The sequence below is a fragment of the Alosa pseudoharengus genome, unplaced genomic scaffold, assembly GCF_046254945.1.
Source record: "Alosa pseudoharengus isolate Yale_2024_CS ecotype anadromous, Long Island Sound unplaced genomic scaffold, YU_APseudo_1.1 YU_APseudo_1.1_scf_8, whole genome shotgun sequence".
NCBI classification, from domain to species: domain Eukaryota; kingdom Metazoa; phylum Chordata; class Actinopteri; order Clupeiformes; family Clupeidae; genus Alosa; species Alosa pseudoharengus.
In genome coordinates, this window is record NW_027468870.1 from 18,475,185 (window position 1) to 18,495,804 (window position 20,620).

The 20,620-nt window shown below is 39.8% G+C and overlaps 2 protein-coding genes across 8 annotated transcripts; both read right to left on the bottom strand.

The window, feature by feature from the left end:
* Positions 1-140: 140 nt before the first annotated feature.
* Positions 141-11,230, bottom strand: tp53 (tumor protein p53). Of its 5 annotated transcripts, none has more exons than XM_076273653.1 (12): positions 11,064-11,230; positions 10,584-10,628; positions 5,989-6,096; positions 5,762-5,798; positions 5,451-5,642; positions 3,134-3,320; positions 2,904-3,016; positions 2,474-2,583; positions 2,217-2,356; positions 1,771-1,865; positions 550-653; positions 141-447 (listed from the first exon to the last, which is right to left on the bottom strand). In XM_076273653.1, exons 2-12 carry the CDS (start codon positions 10,613-10,615, stop codon positions 348-350), a joined length of 1,218 nt encoding a protein of 405 aa, XP_076129768.1. In that variant the 5' UTR covers positions 10,616-10,628; positions 11,064-11,230; the 3' UTR covers positions 141-347. The 5 variants fall into 5 exon arrangements, with proteins under 5 accessions (XP_076129768.1, XP_076129771.1, XP_076129770.1 ...); XM_076273652.1 differs by having other exon boundaries at positions 145-450; positions 11,064-11,225; XM_076273654.1 differs by lacking the exons at positions 10,584-10,628; positions 11,064-11,230 and adding an exon at positions 6,470-6,561 and having other exon boundaries at positions 145-450.
* Positions 11,231-13,666: 2,436 nt separating this feature from the next.
* Positions 13,667-19,924, bottom strand: gps2 (G protein pathway suppressor 2). Of its 3 annotated transcripts, none has more exons than XM_076274364.1 (12): positions 19,802-19,924; positions 19,073-19,190; positions 18,623-18,732; positions 18,416-18,528; positions 16,957-17,036; positions 16,735-16,814; positions 15,977-16,166; positions 15,709-15,792; positions 15,380-15,456; positions 15,126-15,221; positions 14,898-14,981; positions 13,667-14,524 (listed from the first exon to the last, which is right to left on the bottom strand). In XM_076274364.1, the coding sequence occupies exons 2-12, from the start codon at positions 19,164-19,166 to the stop codon at positions 14,432-14,434; spliced, it is 1,101 nt and encodes a 366-aa protein (XP_076130479.1). In that variant the 5' UTR covers positions 19,167-19,190; positions 19,802-19,924; the 3' UTR covers positions 13,667-14,431. The 3 variants fall into 3 exon arrangements, with proteins under 3 accessions (XP_076130479.1, XP_076130478.1, XP_076130477.1); XM_076274363.1 differs by having other exon boundaries at positions 15,992-16,166; positions 19,450-19,924; XM_076274362.1 differs by having other exon boundaries at positions 19,450-19,924.
* Positions 19,925-20,620: the final 696 nt, after the last annotated feature.

A 20,620-nucleotide genomic window follows, 5' to 3' on the forward strand; every position in this document is an offset into this window, starting at 1 on the left:
TAAAAGGTATTCTACACCTACCATGTATTTATTGGGGGCCAAGCAGAAAGCAGCAAAGCCATTCATAGCGTTTCTACCTTTTGTTATTGGAAGTCACACAGCAAAACAGCGAAGTTAGCTTAAATATAGATTACAAGGATACTTTTGTCATGCTCAAAATGTTTAATATAAAATATAAAAAAACAGCGCAGTCCAAAGTAAAAAGTGATACAACAGAAGCACTGCCTACATTCACAAAACATTGTACATTTAATAGGCCTATACTGTGAATTTAAAATATTGTAAAAATTAGAAAGGCAGTTCAGCTGTAATTTTCTTGTGAGCAGATACAGACTGGGCTCATGTTATCAATCAGAGTCGCTTTTTTCTCCTTTCACAAGAGGTTTCTTTCCTCTTTTTGGTTCCATGGTGTGGCCATCCCGCTCACGTTTGTTGCCGCCTTTAGAGCTGCTAGAACAGTGACAAGAGATAACAGTTTAGGGATCCCAAACAGATTCTAAAAACATTCTGCTAATAGTGAAGAAAGACACACAGCTGAAGCGTGCTTACCGTCTCTGGCGATATTTCTCTGCATCACTAGGGGGCACCAGGTCATTGAGCTCCAAACCATCATTTATCTTCTTCAGCATTTCATAGCGTTCTCTCCCCCGGACCTGTAAGAATAGCAGTCATTTCAGTACCAGATGCTCCCTGATCAACTGGAACTCACTGAGATTTGCCACCTATAGTACATAAAATGTGCAATTGCTCATAGGACACTCTGCTTTCAAAGTAATGAGGCATGCAGTACACACTGGATGTGAGAAATTACTACAAGAAAGGGAGAGAAAAGGACACTAATTTCAGGAGTTCCGAGTCATCTGTGCAAATGTCTGATTTAATATCACACATTTATTACTACTCTGCATTACATCACAGCCAAAACGCCTCTTCTGCTGCAAATACTGCTGAGCGTAATATCACTGCTATTGATATACTGCAATTTCAATACATTTTTCTACCTACATTTGTGTAGGTAACTTGGAGAGCAAAAATAACAAATTCTGATAATACAGTACATCTAGTTAAAAAAAATAAAAAAAATCTATGGCTGCGATTTTAGGCGTGGGCAACCAAGGGGGGCATCTCTGCTACATCTACTGAGATAAAAGTAAATATATCATAAACACAAAATAAATGTGAATTGAGGACACTTTATAATTCTTTTTTTAGAAAGAGTGTCACCTAGGATGCCAGAAAGGTTAAAACACCATTGCGTGTGTGTGTGTGAGGTATTGATGGGAAGAGCCCATTTAAATAAATTAATTTAAATGAATGAAAAAAGAGCATACAATACCATCACAAAATTGTCCACAATACAATATAATTCAGATTCTTTACATATTTTATGATGCAGCAAATTCTGTGATTTGATTCAGAGATACATCGCAATCTATTTTCTCCTTTCTCCTTCACTTTTGTATACTAGAAGTCTCAGTAGCCATCAGCACAGTAAAGTAAACTAGAAGTCTAGTAATCTAGACTTCCTTTCCCTTCCTTTCTGCTGCCATGCAAAAGAGGAACAAGGTTTTGTACCAACATGTGGAATTTTGAAGCAATGTTATCAGAGTGCATACAAAAATAAAAAATCATGATATTATTTAAATTAATATCCCAATACTTTGCACAGCCTTATTGCCATAATATTGTGGCAAAAAACATGTATTCATTGTTTTTCTCCGACCTCAATAGGAGGTGGGCTACTGGTCAGTGTTTCCCATGTGCTGGTACCTGCAGGTGGAATATCTCCTCCTCGGTGCTGGAACCGGACTTGGCCTTCTTGCTACCCTCTAGGTGTGCAGCCGCCTGAGGCGTCTCCTTCAGACCTGAGGGCAAACACAAGGCATAAGCGAAACGGCTGCCTCTCTGAGCATCCCATTTCCCATGTCACTGCCTCTTACCACTGCACCTAAGCATGATCTGATGTCAAATCTGGGATAATGGGCATAGTTCTGATGATTGCGTTCAGATATGAGCTACCTGACTTTGGTAAAACGACTGCTTAGCTAATGCTGCAAGAAAACACACAACTGCATATAACTAGTGCAACAACCCAAATATTTGTAGTTAAAAACACAACATTCTGAATTCGTCATTCATCAAAGAAAAACAGCATCTTTAATCTTTCGCACTACTTTTGCCTGGTGTCTGGAGTCAAAAACAGGGCCAATGCATACTGCGTTTGGGAGTAGCGGTAATCTTGACGGATGGCTTGGCCTCTTGTATTTTCCTGAAGTTGGTTTCCTCCGTCTTTCGGTCCCGTCCAGGGCAAGCGCACACCCTAACTTCGAAACACCGTCGGCCGAGGACGACTCCCCTGCAGATCAAAAGCAGCACATCAGCGCAGAGAACACATAGTCACAGATGTGGACAGGGGTGAAAGCAGTCAGGGGAAAAACACTGTAAGGTAACATGCAGCTACAAGTGTACTCACTCTTGCGTTTCCAGGGTGACAATTGTCAGAATTGGTCTGCGGTTCATCCCCCCCATACAACTGCTGTTGCACATGTAATTGTAGAGAGTCGTGGTGTATTCACAACCCAGCTGTAAATAAATAAACAAATATAATACTAATATATAATATAATATATAATATATTATATATTATATATAATATAAAATATAATACTAATATAAAATGACTACATAAAATGCACTGGTTAATAACTACTACATTTTTAAGTTTGATAGGGAGTGGAGATTCCACAGTGAAAAGAACTTTTTCTTTTGGGAGGTTTAAAAATAAACCCAGGAAATAGTACATAATAAAAATTAACAAACATAATTCAACAGTATATATTAAAAAGGTTTCACATTTTATGAGACTATTAGCAAGGTTGTATAGAGTTGAGCCACAAATTCACCTGAGGTTGCTCATAGGGTACCACTACACTCTGCCTGCCGGTGTTCGGGTCCTGCTGGTAAACAGCATGCAGATTCCCCTCCACACGGATCAGGTGGCTGGGAGGGGGTTGCCCTGGAGTTCATAGACAGGATAAAGAGCGGTCACATGCCAATTATAACAACATACACACACACACACACAAGGATAGAGTAATGTGTGACGGGAGGCAGTTGGTGAGGTGGTGTGTACCGTCATTGTTTTCTGGGGTCCTCTCGTGATGAGGACATCGCCTGACCACCTCGGCCACGTGCTCGGACTTCTTGTAGACTGCAGTGGCTCTCAGCATCGATCCTGGAGGTGGCAGTGTTTCCACAACCATCTGGATATGGCAGGTCTTTGCCAGCTGGCAGTAAAGCTTATTCAGGTCCGTAGAGTACTGTGGAAAAGGGCCACATATGCATTTACAATTTTTTCACAATGGTTAATTTCCTTAGTCCATTGTCTTAGCTCACCTAGCGGTTTGAAATTCTAAGCAGTCCACCCTAACTGATGTTTGATATATTATACCAGTGGTTCTTAACTAGCCTGGCTTTGGGACCCACAATTTCCCATGTTCATTTAGTCACGACCCATATAATTTTTTAGCGCTCAAGCCAACGGATACGGTGAGCTACATGGTAAAACACACAAAGTGCCTGTAGGCCTACTTGTTTGGAACATGCCGATGTTTGGCATTACATTTGTGAAGTGTTCTCCTGATCTTTCAAAGTACTAGACAGTTCATTTCCTTGTGGCATTTTAGTTTTGATGGTTTCATGCTCTCATGTGCCAGCAATTCACTGCACCCCACACACTGGGTTTCAGTCCCATTTTGTTCTCAATTTAAGTGAATCCATATTATTGTTTTAACCCACAAGGTCCGCGACCAACCCAGAACGGTTCCGCGACCCACTTTTGGGTCCCGGCCCACCAGTTACGAAACACTGTATTATACCATTACCCTCAATATTTCATGCTCAGTTAAACACATTATGAAAGACCACTAGAAATGAACAAGACAGATATGACAAAGAGTCCTTTTACATTCAAATGGAATACTAACTATGTCTAACAGAAAAATGAACAAAAACAACCACTGACAGAGTCAATATAACATATATATTCCAAATGCATATATATTCAAAATACAACTCAGATACAAACTCTTACTACTTTGAATCTAACCCTTTTTCTCTGATGATGATCCATTACCATATAGTCCTCATCAAGATTCCTCTACCCCCGCCGAAGACCATGACAATGTGGTAAAAACTCCACTACAACATCAAGTTATTTTTTCAAGTTCAATTTGAGGTCCCTTAGCACAGATGCATCTCCACAGAAACACTCTAGTTAATATGCTCAGTGATACAGACATGCCCCTCCCCCACTCCACTCTCAGTAGGCATGTCAAGGCATGCCTCACTGCTGACTGCTGATAGAAAACTCGGAGTTCTGGATTGAAAGGAATCAAAAAGTGGATTAATTAGTTAAATATAGTCTTAATTAATCCAGTGCATGTGTATATGTATATATATATATGTGTGTGTGTGTGTGTGTGTGTGTCCTATGAGGATTCCCAAGATCCAACACACACTCACTTATTACAGCAAAGCAACCAAGCACATTAGTGGTGGCATTATCAGTTAAGGCTAACAAATTCAACAACAACAAAAAAGATCATTAAATAAACACATACTAAAAGGGGGGCAGGGCAGAGGGTGGTGTTTCAGTTGTCAGTTATACCGACCATCAGATTCCAATAGGACTACCTTCTCACAGATACGCCTTGACATGTCTTTGGAGAGTTGAGCACCAAATTGGCTAGTAAAAAACAAACAAACAACAAGAACAAAACTAACAACATAGTATTGTTCTGTGTTTACCCCAAAAAACATATTTTTGCAGCACTACTCAGTGAGAACACTCATGTAAAGGTTTATCATATGCTTTTAAATTGACATGATCACTCTCCTATTATTCTTGTGTTGGGATCCAAGAGCCCTACTGCTAAAACACACACAGACAAAGCAGATTGATTCAAGAACTTCAGTCCTTAAATATCTGCACAGGTAGGAGATTACTACTCCTTTTACAATTGGCATAACAGTACGGAGTTTTAAACATTGTATATATATACACAGTACAATGAGTGTCCCCACAAAATGAGTTCATAACGTGGAGTAGCAAAACTAGTGTAAACACTTTTCTTCACTTGATTTCATATTCAGCCACAACATTCTGTCCCTGGGGTGACACTGAAGGATGATTTTGTGGGAAATGAATTGAAACCACACAGCTTCAGCCCATTCAGATGAGGAAGCTTGAAAACCAATGATGACTAGCTAGCCAAACAGTCATGTCTAGCTAACCAAGTCTTTCACAATGTTTTTTGAATGTGCAGCTTTTCTTTACTTCTCTTCGACTATATACATCAAGGACAGCACAGAAGGTGCCTTCAAACCTCAACATAGGGTGTGAATGTCTAGTCACAAATGTGTTTAAAAAAAAATATAGCTAAACTCACAGTGCAGGTCACAGACTTGGCAAAGCTGGACTTTGGGAAGCGAAGCTGGAAGCCATGCACTCCTGGGTAGTCCGTGGTGGTGGGCACTGTGGAACATGGAGGGGCGCCACCACCGTCCGGAGCGGAGAGGTACGGCTCAGAAACATGCAGCTGCTCGAACACCTGCTCGTCAAAATGCGATTCTGATAAATACTACCAGAAACACAAAAACAAACGTTAATCTCAACATGAAGCTTAATTATGACAGAACAACATGAATGTGGCAGTGTTGGGTAATTATCACTGGTAAATGTATGTAAATGTCCACTTACAGATGTTTCCCAGTTCACGTCTGCAGTTGGTTGAACCCTGCAAAATACAAAGTTGAAGTTAGGGAGGCAAATGTACTGACCCATATCAAGTGCAATCAACACTGAAACTTACAGCATGATCTTTCAAAAAAAAAAAACATGTTCTTCCCTCCATTAAAAACTGGTGACTGAAACAATAACACATATGCAACAATGCAAGGAAAATGCAGACAGAAACGTAAGCTCACATTGAGTTCCACAGGTCCTCGAAATCCTGACTGTTCCCCTGATCATTCATTGTGGCCCTTTGCCCTGGTCTATCCCAATAGCTAGGACAGAGGCACCACTCAGAGGAACTAAGAGAGAATGGCAAAGTTGTAAGGTGGCGTGAGAAGATGCTTGAGTTTTCAATATGAAGATGCTTGAGTTTTCAATGTTACCTCAATACATCAAACTACGAGCAAGTTCGTTTAAATGTTGTTTCAAGATTAAAAGTATACTATTCCTGGCGGTTATCGGTCTACGTTACCTGAATCAACACAAGCTAGCCAGCTAATTAGCAAGCCTCACTTGAGACCTATATCTGGGGTTTTGGCCTTTAACCAAAGTTAACGTTACCTTAGAAATTTGTTATGAACTCCACGTGACTTACGGATTACTAAACGCAAGACTACAGTTTTTCGTATTGGTTTTCATACATATATACTTTTTTACAGAATGATATATTACCGTCTCAGTTCTCCAAACCCCACACAGTTGCGGCACTGTTTTTTTCCCCGATGTAAAACGTCGACTCAACGAACGCAGGCGGCTAGATGCGAAATCTCACGCTTCGTTGGGGGATTCCCAGGTGGGAGGTACTTAAGTCACATGACCACAGGCCAGAAGCGAGCGTCACCTGCTTGAAATGAATAAACATTCTACCGAGTCGCGCAGATTTGTGCGACGAGCATGCCTGATCCGCACTTCGCACCATAATTTTCTTTACTCATGTGTCGTTAGCAAAATAATGTTGACAGTGCGTGCACAACACAAGGCCTACCATTTTGACCTTACACATCCCCGTTTCCATTACACCTAGCTTAATATGCAATGTCTGATTTAATAGGCCTATCTAGCAATGAGCGATGTCCAAACTGGCAGGGTAACCTGTAGATAGGGTGAACACCTTGATACTTTGTGGCGAGGTCTCTACCTTGTTTTTCGGTAGGCCTAGGCTATGTCAACGAGGTTGTCAAACAAGTATACCTGAGGTGAGGTCATCCATCCATCACACCATCCAAGCATTTAATTTCCTTAGGTATTGCCACGGTGTTGGATCCACCTCATTCGAAATTATTATAACAAGCTTGTGCACTATACAACTTAACGTAAAAAATAGAATAGGCTACAGGCCTTTACAACAATGGTAACAGCTGTTGGTCGAAAAGATAGTGTGCTCTTTGTTCTTTATATGACTTTATAGTGGAACTCTTTTCAATAGGCCTACATTTCAGTAGCCTATGATATATTTTACAGTTTAGCCAGTGTCTCTAGCTTCATGCTGTGGTGATGTTTTTGAATTATTATTATTTGATTTTTTTTTGCGTTAGAGAGAACGCACCTGACAGCCAACTAGGCTACAGCGCTGAATTTACACGAGGTGTGTGTGTGTGTGTACGCGCGGGTGAGGGTAATTTGCTCGAAAATATGATTTTCAGTCAGACCATAGAGTGGGGGCAATACGCGGGAATTTACGGGATAATCGGAGGATATCAAAATGGTCAGGAAAATTGGACTAGTCAGGCATTTTTGGTAATGAGGATGCTAATCTCACGATTAATGCGGGAAGTGACCTATTCTATCTCTTCTATAAGTCCATAGTGCAACAGCGCATTAAATGATGGGTGCAAGTTATAGGCTCAGACCAAGCAATAACCTAGCCAACAGGTGCATATGAATTTAACATGTTAGGCCAGCCAACAACTTCTCGTCCCCGGTAAATCAGGTTAAAGTGATGCTCGTTTGGTCCTGTCGTTTACTTCGTGATAAATGTCTTAACAAATAAGCTAACAGACCCATCTTTGCTATGCCTCGTTTAAAATTGTAGGCCTATTTCATTAGGATTAGGCTAATTGCGATTAGGCTGTATGAGGCCTGATTGGACGGGATTTTTGATTAGGCTATTGCAAACATGCTGGCAGACATCACATGGATGACTGCAGTTCAACTGGTGTAGGCTATCTTGATTCAGAAAACCTGAAATGGCAACAAGATGAAAAGAACGAAAGCGAAGACATTTGTTTTCGCTGCGTGGAAAGCCAGGAGTTAAAGCATAACGTAAGTATAGGCCTAAAACGTGTTAATATATAGGTTGATGTCTTATTGCTGATCTGTATTCGGCGCTGAACTTTCGTCATCTTGGCCTATATTGGCAATGATGCTGCGTAACTTATGTGTCCCATCGATATAACATTTCTTCTGATCAAATGCATCGTATCATTTATAATTCAGTGAGGCTAGTCTGTATTATTGCAGCGCATGCTGCTTTTACGTCCGCTTTGATAATGTCATGAGGCCTGGGGCATAGGCTATGGGAGCCTACTGCATATCGGCATCGCCTGCATTCGATAAGTATAGAAGCCGAAGCTATTTTATTTTGATTATAAATCTGTTTCAGTTTGCTAAATGTAGGCTAATAATTTATAAGGCCCAATAAAACGACTTGGATTTGTTTGGCATGTGTCCAGCACAAGCTACACTTCATAGCCTAAACATTTCATAACTACACATCATAACATAAGAGTGAAAGTGTGGTTAACCTGTGATCTATGAAGACCGAATTTCAAATCGAAATGACTTGGCAAATGAATGAAAGTCTGACATCAATAGGCCTTCCACAGCTCTACGCACCATCATCACGCGCAAAGCACCATGCTTGGTAAAAGCGTCTGAAAATAAATACAACGATCTAGATAGGCTGTGAAACTTCTTAAAATTAAATTTAACCGAATGGCTTGTTAATTATTAATTGATCTAGGCCTGCATATTCTTCCCATTATAGCATCAAATTCAAATGTTCTAACCGGTTGGTCTGGGTTCACCCAGTCTCCCCATGTATGGCAATGCAAGGAAATATGCCTTGACAATGCATATCTGTGCAGGAATAGAAATAATAATAATTTAAAAAAATGATATGTATGATTAAAGACCTTTCTAAACAAAACTGGTTATACCACACATGTGCAGCCATCTCTCTGATAAAACAAGTTTTATGTCAAAATTCTAAAGGAATTTTGAGATGAATCTTAATCTTCATAGGAAATAAATATATAAAAAATATATTAGAATTGGAATCAGATATTGAAATATTGGAATATTGAAAATATTGGCATGATCTTAGAGATTTTTGAACCAAAGCACATGTTATGTTAGCATGTGGCAGCCACAACTGTCCAAAGTAACTGAAGCCTCAGAATGGATGTCAGGACTGACATAGATTTGAAACAAATGAACAATTAATGGTTATATTGCTTAATTTTCTCTAGTTATTCAAGCTCTGAAGGTTTGAGAAAATATTACATTTCTAAAAGCAAATTTGCAGTGAAAATACATATGTGCAGGCTCGATGGGAGCTCCCAGGAACCGTTACAGCAACACTTATATGCAAAATAACAACAGTTTAATCACTAGTAATCAGGACAGTTAACAAATGACACCTGAAATTGAGTTAGATTGTAAAATGTGAAAGGTATGCATACCAATCACCGATTGTAGTCACCCTAGAATATTATTGAAGCAGATGTTTGCCAATTTCACAAAACAGTATCAAAAAGAAAAGAATATACATTTTCAGATGATTTTAGATTAGATTAGTTGAATTGGCTGCAAGGGAGCATTGAGCAGAGGTGAAACGTCTACAAAAGGCATGTATATCCAAGCAGCCTAAGTTTATAGAGTGTGGACAAAAGCAAAAGTCACAGCAATAGCAATAAAGTCTGCACACCAGATGTATCTCCCAAGCTACATCTGTCTGGACTTTATAACATTAAGCAGAGGTGTCTTTCTCTTTACAATAGCCTAAAACAATAGGCTATAACAATATAATTATTATTCATAATAATAATCATAGTTTAAGGAGGATCATGCCAAAGAAAACCAAAAGAATATAAAACGTTATCACTCTTACCACATTGTGTATGTGTGTATATATATATAAAAATGGTGGTCTGCAGGCTGCAGTATACAGTTTGCATTGCTGACACCATATTGCCCCTCTAAAGATTTTTTGAGAAATCTTAATCTTAGGATTTTCATAAGAAGTTTACTTGAATCGGATATTAAAAATATCGGGATCGAATGATCTTAGATCGGGATGTATGATCTTAGATCTTTCTGAACAAAAGAGGTTTATATCATATCCGGCCATCTCCTTGATAATAGAAGTTGTATGTCATAGTTGTTATGGCTGTGAAATTTCTTCATGCCTAAAATGGCTGTCTGAATACCATTTGTACTGCTGAACCTATATTGCCTTAAGGAATTTTGAGATAAATCTTAATCTTCATGTAGGATCCTCATAAAAGGTTTAATCGGATATTAAAATATTGGAATTGAAAATATTGACATGCATGATCTTAGACCTTTCTGAACCAAAGCACATGTTAAGTTAGCATGTTGCACAAGCCACCACTCTCCAAAGTAACTACAGCCTCAAAATGGATGTCAAGACCAACGCAGATTTGGAAAAAAAAAATGAACAATGAATGGTCATATTGCTTCATTTTCTCTAGTTATTCAAGCTCTGAAGGGTTTGGGAAAATATTACATTTCTAAAAGTGAGCTGTGAGCTATGAGCACCCACCTGTTATTGTCATTGTAGACAGATGAAGCCATATATGATTCAGGCCTGTCAAAATATGGAGAGAAGGACGTTGAAGGAAATGCGTTATCCATACCAATTTCAATGTCTATAGGTGATATTTCTTATTTTTTCTGCTTTTAAGTGTTTTCAGGCGGAAAGGGAGGGCATCGGGCATTTGGGATTTCGGGCATCAAATAAGAATCAAAAACGTCACAAAGGTGGTATTCAAACGTCATGGTCTTGAAATCATCAAACCGAACTATAGTGAGCTTTTTGCTGCATGATACTTATACTTAATAGGATGGTAAAAACGATTGGATGGTTTAAAACATAAGATGGACAGCAGCCAGACCAGAGCAACAAATTTTGTAACAAAAAATAAATCTGGATTGCGGCAGCCTGTGGCTTAATTCATGCAAACCAATAACGAGTAACAAATAATTGTATACAAGCCGAAAGAAAAAGTGTAGATAAACCTACCAGAGACGAGCCCAAAGATACAGTCATCTCTGTCTCCTGGAAGCCAATACATTCATTCATTCGAGGCATTTGGGTACTGGTTTCACTTTCAAACAAAATGACACTAAAATCCATCCATAGTATGGTTTTTCATTATTGATGTACTGTTGACAACAACAATGTAATGTTACTTCTGTCATCTGTGCATTCCACATAGAGAATTTAACGATGTTATAAGAGGGACTTTTTTTTCCCCTCAGAGGGTTTCTCCCTCCCCTCCCTTTCTGAAACTGCAGAGTCAACTTCCGCCTCTGCACAACGGACAGCTGCTATTTCAAATGCAAGACTCCTTCCTATCTATTACAATTCATCCTCTTCTACTGCTGTACTACTACTGTATGGGCTTGATTTGTTTGAATTTCTATACAAAGAAGGCTCTAGTCCTTTCCTGTGTTGATATAGTTAGGTTAGTTAAAGTCCCGCCAAAATTCTCCTGCTTCTCTCCACATCACTGAACCAGTTTGACAAACCCGCTAAACAGAACACCACACCCCCTTCTCTTGGTGAGAGGAGATCAGTTAGAGGGGGGGGAAAGGGAGAATGTTAAACTTGCTTCATGGGTCATTTACTGGATGAATGTGTCTGGAGAGCTACTTATTAAGAACCAAAATGTTTTTTTAGAAAAGATAATTTATGCTTTTTCTTCAGTTCAACCTGAACCAAAGCCATGTTTGATAGAGATATTGAGCTTGACCTAATACATTTTAGAGAGTGAGAAATGTACTTCAACTAACTGGCAGCACAGAGATCTGATGTTGGGTGCCCACACTACACAGGCGTCTGCAGAGTGTTTACCGCCATTTTGTGCACTGAACGGCACACATTAAGTTATTTGAATTAGTGTGTGTGTGTGTGTGTGTGTGTGTGTGTGAGGAAGTGAGTCAGTTTTGACCCTCACTACACTACACCCACACTAAAGAGACTAGATAATACTAACCGAAAGCATGACACTTCTTATTGCTGTCTTCCATGTCTCTGTATCTAAATTCATAAACTTTATACATATTTGCCTTGAGCAAGACGGGTCAGGACAGATATTTATTTAAAGGTGCTGATAGGATATAAGTCATAATGCTAAATGCATAATGTCCATTGATTTGGGGTTGTTTTCTGTGATTCTTGCAAGATGATGTTGATACAAGAACAGCCAATGAAATACAACTTCCATCTGTGCCTGAAGTGACATTGGAGCGTACACTGATTATGATATTCTGGAATACTGTATGCTTGGTCTAAGCCACTTTGTTTGATTAACATTGTTTTTCTTTTTTTGTGAATTCAACAAGTGTCATGGGTTGGAAAAAATGACCTCACCTTTTAGTTTTCCCTGGTGTTTTACCTGAATTCTTTTTGTTGCCACACTCTTTGATTTTGTGATTATCCCAATTTTAATAATTTAACTTGGTCACTAAACTATCTGCTTAAACAGCTCTACTCATTGTCAGTTTTTAAACCTGCAATTAAATGTTGCATATTCTTCCAATAGCAAATAGTCATTTTAAGCAAATAGGGCAACTTCTAGTTGGAAACCAGTTTTTAGTTGTTGTAGTAGTATTTAGTCAGTTGTTGTACTTTGATATTGACTTAGCATAAAAGGCATTGTTCAAAAAGTCAGGTGTCAAAAATAAGATTGAAAACACATTGGATACACAAATGTTTAAGGATTTCTGCATTCTGTACTTGTATCCATGTTGTCACCAGGTGCTTAAGGTCCTGAATAATAGTTGTTGAACAACTTCTTCTAGTCTGGGTTCAGGTATAGCCAGGGTTCCCTCCCATTTTCATTGACATTTTAAAACTTTTCAATAACCCTTAATAAAATATCTACTACTATGACCTTGCAGCAGACAACATTACACAGCTTGGGCTAAATTATTGGATGGAAATTAAAAACTGAGAAAACACCTATGAAACAACATAAATTGCCTTTGTAATTTCCTTATTAAGGAAATAACATTTTATATGAGTTTCCCCTAAACGTTCAATGAATTTGCTGAATTGCAGGACTTTTCCAGGTCTGGAAAAAGGAATTTAAAAAATCACTTTGGAGGGGGACCCCTTGTGTTTAGTGTATGCTGCCGGTACTTGTAAATTAAAGGTGTAGTCAGCGATCATATGCGATTTCAAACCCAATTTTTTGTCACATTCAGCAATCACCTCCTCACGATCCGCTAGCTGCCCATTCTGTGAGTACTGTAAAAAAACTCTGTAGGCAGCCCAGGCTCAGAAAACTGGAAAAAAATGAAGTGGGGGCAGCCTGTCCTCCAAACAAAAACAACCCAGTGAGGAGTTTCTCTGGGAATACTGAAGGGAGGGGTGAGCAGAGTACCGCTGTTTCGTTTGGTCCTTGGTTACTTAAAATATAATGTATGTTGTTTTGGACAAAAGCATCTGCTAATCATTTTAAATATAAACATGAACAAACACAACTTCCTTCACAATTGCTGATCCAAAGTGACCTGCAGTATAGGTAATGTGTGCTCAAGATTAATGTGTCTGGTAATTCATGCCCAATACTTGTTAACAAACCCAAAAATATTTTTCCAAATGAGTACCAAACCACATCAGTTAAATGTATGATTTATTTTTTGAGATACATTTGGCGAAAATAAATTTCATTTTCATGTGATCTCCATAATTAGTAGAAATGTTTCAATATAATTTAAAAAGACCTTGTTACAAACATTTAATTGTATGAAAATATCAGTCCATACATGTAAATGTGTATGTGTGCGTTTCTGTGTCTGTCAGTAACAAAGACTTGCATTTGTGTGAACAAGTTGTGTGCGAGAGTGCTGTGGGTATTAGTGTATAAGTGCATCACGGAGTAAGTAAGGGCATTTGTCATAACATCCAAACACCTGCTGAAGCCCTGAGAAGGGTTTTTCCTTTTCCGTACATTTTTTTTTTCTTATATATTGATTTAAAAAAAAAAATGCAGTTCAACATTTTTTCACTCAATAAAAGCCTATCTGGCTATTTCTCTTAAGAAAAGCAACAGATTTTAAGGTGCACTTCATCAGGCAACCATCACAAGCCCATTTTTAGCATTAGGTATGGTTGTGACTACTATGATTACATCTCAAACAACCAAAAATGACCTGCTTTTGTCATTTTATGTAAAATCATATACCCTGTACATTAACATGAAGAGTAAAAACCACAGAGGGGGGGTTGAGTTCCATGCTCGTGCAGACTGATAATGAAGGTCACCCAGTCCCATGACCTTTTTCAACACAATGACCCTGAGTGGGGAGCTGAACATCCGAGAGCAGGTTTCGCTTGGACCTTGACTCCCATCTCCTTTGCACGAGGCCTTGCGTCTGGGCTTACTTGCCATGGTGGTAGAACCTCTGACCGGACTGGCTGTGAGGGATGTATGCGCCTCGTGGGCCAGGCTGAGGAGAACTCTGAAAGGAAGCCTTTATTGGAGAACAGAGAATAGAAGCTAGGTCAAAAGGGCAACAATGACAGGAAAGCAATTTTTGGCTCCCTTATCACCATTGTCTACAAAGGATGTAATGGATTGAGTCATTCATTTCACTGGTTGGCAGATGATAGATCATAGTCAAGTAAAAAAAAAAAAAACCCAGCTCCATGCCACATCTGCTTCTTTGCTTCCTACAGCCTATTCAGTCATTCCCTTCACTTACTAACAAGTGAATATCTGTAAACGTCAGACTATTCTAGCACCCAGACTCATTCGCTGAGGTAATACGGATTCCTTTTGTGATGAAGTTCAGAATTTTGTGTGAAGTTCAGAAATTCCAGTGTATTGTGGATGGTGGGACTCACAGCATGGCTAGGTTGTGGGGGTGTCCCATGAGAGAAGGCTCCTGGGGAGGCTGGCCTTGGCGGATGAGCATACGGCAGTCCAGTCTGTGTAGATATTAAACCCACAACTATCACTAATGTGTTACAATATTTCAAGAAACTGAATCCTGACGGAACAGAAATATTGATACTTTATTCTTATTGGTGTGATCTACTGTGTTATACACTAAAAAATGCACCAATGCCAACCTTGCCAGATGGAATCTGGACTGCAATGGAGGGGGTAGGCAGCAAACCAGCAGCACTAGCATGGAGAGCCTGAGGAGGCATAGTCCTCAAAGTACTCTAATAACACAAGCACACAGAACATTACCATTATGAAAATATATACAGAATAATGGGCTAAAAGAAGCCCAGTGTTTCAGACGTTGATTTCAAAGGAACAGACTAACACATGTAGTGTAAATTGAATGATCATATTTGCGTCTGTGATGTGGACTCACAGAGTCAGTGAAGCCGGACTGCTGGTTCGCATGCTCCAGCTGTTTCTGTAAAGGAATTGCAGCACTTGGGAAAATACCTTTGTGGAAATAAGAGAGAGACTGCATGACATTCCAGATCACTTAACCATTACATTCCAGTCCTATAAACACCAAACCCGTTTCCCCAAAAAATAGTTGCTAATTTCCCATTGCCAACCAACTAAGTTGCTAACAGGTTAGCAACTATGGTTTTGAGAAATGCACCCCAGGAAGGAAAGTGAAGTGAGTTATGATTGAGTGAGTTTATGAGTTATCATTAGCAATTATCCTATGACTGACTAGGGACGCACCTGGTTGAGAAACAAAGTGACCGTATACTGCATGGCCTTGCTGCTGGTGAGGCAAGTAGGGCATGGTCGGAAATGCCGCAGCGCCTAAAGAGGAACATCGTTGCAACACTTAATGAGTATATAAGACTGCATTCACCTTCAAAAAATATCATGCCTTTTAAAACAAGTCATGTCATGTCAGCCTTGTTTTCACTTCACACCCTCTTAATTGCTTCTGAAATATAGGAACACAGACAGGGACAAGGGACGAAGAAATACACCAACAAACCAAAGCACAGCACACCTCTGAGCTGGGAACTGCTGGCATAGCTGACAGGCACCGGTTGACTGGGGGTGAAGGGGGACGCGTGTTGGGACTGGGCCACACCATAGGGCCCATGGGCTGGCTGGACTCCAGAGTACTGAGCATGCTCTGAGGTCCCCGCACTGAAACCCTGTTGGGATTGGTAGTGTCGGCCCTGTGAGGTCAAGGACATGAGATGAATTCTTCCCCATACACAGACTACAGGGCCACATAAACTACCGCTCAATGATAGGGACTATTCTTAGCTAACACAGTGGTTGCTCAACACTTTTCTGGCGAAGCGGTACAGGAAGGGCCTCTGAGTCATTCTTAGATCACTGCATTCGGACTGAATGGCCTGAGGTTTATAGACCAATAGGGATGCATTAAATATGCATTAAAGCCGACTCATTACAGTGTTACAAATGTCTAAATACGTTTAATGCTTTGTAATGCTTATGCTAGAAACCTTAATATTCAGAGAAAAAAAAAAGCTCTGAAAGAATGTGGGACTTTCCTTGACACTGATGTCATTTCATACTCTGGCTATGGTAACTAATTGGGTAACTTCAAAAGCATTTAGCATCCCAGCTGCCAATAAATGTGTGGGTTTTTTGGCACACGGAGGAGAGACGAAGATGCCAATGGGGATTTTTGTAAGACATAACATATGCCAATGGGGACTTTTGTAAGACATAGCTTTTGAGAACGTCATAAAGAAAAATCAAATAGAGAAAACTCACCGGAATGATAGGAGTCTGAAAGAGCTGCTTACTCCTCTCTCCCAGGAGTGCTCCCGGTCGACCGTGACTCACTGGACTCGCTGGGCGTTTAAACCACAGACATGTGATCACAAAGGAAAAAAATAAACATACGAATGCCCACGAATATGTTTTTGACAGTAACACACCACAGACAAATACATATCTTTAGCTATGATGTGTCTTGCTGGGTGGTCCGCCTACCTTGCATGCTCAAAAGATGCTGTCCTGAGTGGATGGCCATGTTGGGCTGGTATGTGGCTGAAGTTAAAGTGGTCATGTCACTGTATAGAGAAAATACATGGATACAACCCATCAGACTGAAGAATTCTCTGCATTACTGGAACAATTGGGTCCAACAACATATACTCTTAACAGCATAGAACAATGCTTTATGACCTAAATCGCACACTTGGTAAAAATAATATTAAAAATAATAATAATAATAATAACAGACATAAGTTAGCAAAAATTGTCCCAAATTCCAAATGTGTAGCTATATGGTGTAACCATGATATGGTGTAACCGTGATAGCTATTGAAACAGACTAAAAATACTATAATTAAATTAAACAATTATATTGGCACCTTTCTCTTCTTGAAAGCTTGAAACAACAGTTGCCAGAACCACCCTCTTTCACTGTCCTTGAATGTTTGGTAGAATATTTCCACCTATCTACGGTTCTAAAAAAATGCTACCTCTTCAGTGTGTTTTGGGTTTGTTTGTACAGATGAACCAACACATCAGGAAAGCACAACTATAGAAGCTTAGCGGTCACCAGTATTTTTAACACAATATGTGTTTCTAAGGGATTTCACAGACTGACAATTTGACAGACAACCATCACCAGCCGTAGGACAGCCGTGGCCTACTGGTTAGCGCTTCGGACTTGTAACCGTAGGGTTGCCGGTTTGAACCCATGACCAGTAGGCACGGCTGAAGTGCCCTTGAGCAAGGCAACTAACCCTTGATGGTAATTTTGATACCATAGATTTAATAGAGACCCAGTCAGACCAATAGTATGAACAATCAGGAACAGAGTTTATTTACAATGATGCGCATCAAGGGAGAGACAGCATGACTTCACCTAAAGATCCATTAGCTGCTCTAACTAGACAAGGAAATAGTTAGGGTTTAAGTATCCTTCTAGGCTGACAGGAGATGGCGTTGGTCATCCCCTCTCACGTGGACTACACTGAATCAGACTCTGATTAGTGGCAAGCAATCCGGAGCAGAGATAGCTACTGACGCAGCCATGCAGAACAGTGAAACACTGCAGTCATAATATTCCCGCTTATCTCTAATTAGTCACACACAGATGTACACAGGGACAGTACAGATATCATACAGTCATTACATAGAATCATACTTTTAGTATCAAAGTGACCTACTAATGAGAAATGCAGAACATTAAACCACATAAGTGAATATTGGACATAATGTTCTATTCCACTTTCTCTCACCCTTCACTGCTCCCCGAGCGCCGCTGTTGTTGCAGGCAGCTCACTGCGCCAGGATTAGTGTGTGCTTCACCTTACTTTGTGTTCACTGTGTGCTGAGTGTTTTTCACTAATTCATGGATTGGGATAAATGCAGAGACCAAATTTCCCTCACGGGATCAAAAGAGTATATATACTTATACTTATACTTATACCATGCTCACCTCTGCTCTTTTCTTCGTCTCTTTTCCTCTTCATGCAGGACCTTCTTGAGTTGTAGGAAGAGCTGGTGTTTCTCCTCCTGAAGCCCCTGCAGTTTCTCACCCATCTTCATAATCTACAACAGTAGGACATGTCCAGAAGAAATGTAGGAAAAGCCATTTGGAGGCCAAGGTCATTTTGAGATGTCAGTTGCGTTGTCACAGCCACACCTGTTCTTTGGTCTCCTCTAAAGACATCCGCTCCTCCATCTCTTTCTTCCGCTTTCTCTCTTCCTCTTCTTTAAGTTTTTGTTCCATCATCTTGTCCACTTCTTCTTCCTCTGTGGACAGTTTTTAATCAAAATCAAGCATATCAAATATGGATGTAGGCAAAACAAGTCACTCAGCTCATGTTAATCACATGTGATGGAATTGTTCTTGTTGTCTGAAGATATCCTCTATATGATCTATTCCTGGCTCTAGATATATCCTTGAATGCATTTTGAACCATTTAGAGAAGTTAGTACTGACTAGGCTACGTTCACATTTAGCCAGCACAAGCAATAGCATCTGGGGCTTCAAATAAAAACAATTCGCAGTTTCTCCCTGGATTTACGACAGAATGCAGATGCCTCCACTTATCAAAGTGATGTGGTCATTAAAATAAATAAATGTGCAAACCTTGTCGCTTTCTCTCCCTCTCTCTCATTATGTGCTTGTGCAATGCTCGTGCCATTGCATTGGACAATTTGGGCCTCTCCAGAAGAGCTGGCATGATGGTTGGTATTGGAGGGGCCAGCTAGTGAGAGAATACGACGAGAACATTAGATACTACAGCGCCGAACATTATTATTAAAACATTATCTTTAGTTAGCCAGCACAATACTGCTATGGATGCTTATTGACCCACTTCACTAAAAGGGAAATGATGACTACGCAAAAGGGCGCTGGACACTCTAGTAAAGATATTTGAGAAATTAATTCCTTGCTCATTAGTTGTCACAGTAGCGCCCTCCAAAACTCTAGATATTGCTACATCGGTCACATTACTTACTTACCATGTCAAACTCTACAACGACAGTCTACCACTAAGACAGAAATAACTACTGTCAAGAGGCCTAGCACAGAATAGCTACGGCTAGCTAAGAGCCGTCGATAATAGCCAATTCCCTGCTCTGGGTGCAGAAAGAGCTAGCTGGCCAGGCTATTGCCTTGCTTGAACCAGGCAATACTACAGATTACTTCTTATTCAGAACAGTCAAAAATAAAATCTCAAATAGCTATTACTGCCTTGTCAATAACTAACGTTATGTTAGCTTAGCCAGCTAGCTCCATAAAACGACATATCTAACGTTAACAAGCCAACAATATAGTTTTGAACCGATATTCACAAAATCCTCTTTAACGCACTTTTGTCCGTGTCTGAGAAAACTGTGTTGAGCTTGTTTGAAGTTATTTGTCACATTAACTGACAAAAATATAAGGCCCTAAATGTTAGGCAGTCAGCTAACTGTAAAATGAATACACATTCGGTTGTCGCATTTCCGGCGATAAGCGCCAGACGTCGCAAAAATAATACGTGATACCTGCCAGCAAGGCAAACGTCAAAACCATAGACATAACCATCAACTATAGGGAGGGAAAGTAATCTCATCGCCATCTAGTGGTTGCGTTCCTAGAGTTTAGCGGAGGGGATGGGATTTGTTTTTAGAAAAAATATATCTCGGTGCACATTGGGATCTTAATTTAATGCCTTCCATATGTTAGGCACTGGGGTCACCTCTATTGCTTCAAGTGGTCATACCTTATTTTTAGGATCAGTTGAATTGTTTTGAGTTTTTGTCGTAACATGGTGATAACAAACTACAGTTGCATGTGACGTCACAGGTTTGGGCACTTAATCTCTAACTGATCAATACGGCAATTTGCTTAACTGGCTTACATATTTTTGTAATAACGGAAGGTGATGTAAACCGCGTGGTGATAACCTTTATGTCTGGATAACTGGTGTTGTGCTTCTACTCACATGAAGAGCTGGCAGTAAGTGTTAAGTGGCAATGCTAACCAGGCTAATAAACAAACCATGCTACCGTGAGTAACGTCGAAGGGTAAAGTCACGTGGCTTTTTTGTAGTTCGTTTATGAAACAAAAGGAGCAATTTCGATTTTTTTTTTTTAATAAGGCAAAATAGGCTCTGACATTTTCACAGTTAGAAGATTATTACTGTAT

Coding starts and splice junctions, on each gene's coding strand:
- gps2 (XM_076274362.1), bottom strand. Junction 15,222..15,379: donor AGTCCGGCTTCACTGACTCT/GTGAGTCCACAT, acceptor TTGTGTTATTAG/AGTACTTTGAGGACTATGCC. Junction 14,982..15,125: donor TCCAGATTCCATCTGGCAAG/GTTGGCATTGGT, acceptor ATATCTACACAG/ACTGGACTGCCGTATGCTCA.
- tp53 (XM_076273652.1), bottom strand. CDS start 10,615: ATGGCTTCATCTGTCTACAATGACAATAACAG. Junction 6,097..10,583: donor GTCTACAATGACAATAACAG/GTGGGTGCTCAT, acceptor ATTCTCTCTTAG/TTCCTCTGAGTGGTGCCTCT. Junction 1,866..2,216: donor TACCGCTACTCCCAAACGCA/GTATGCATTGGC, acceptor GTTTGCCCTCAG/GTCTGAAGGAGACGCCTCAG.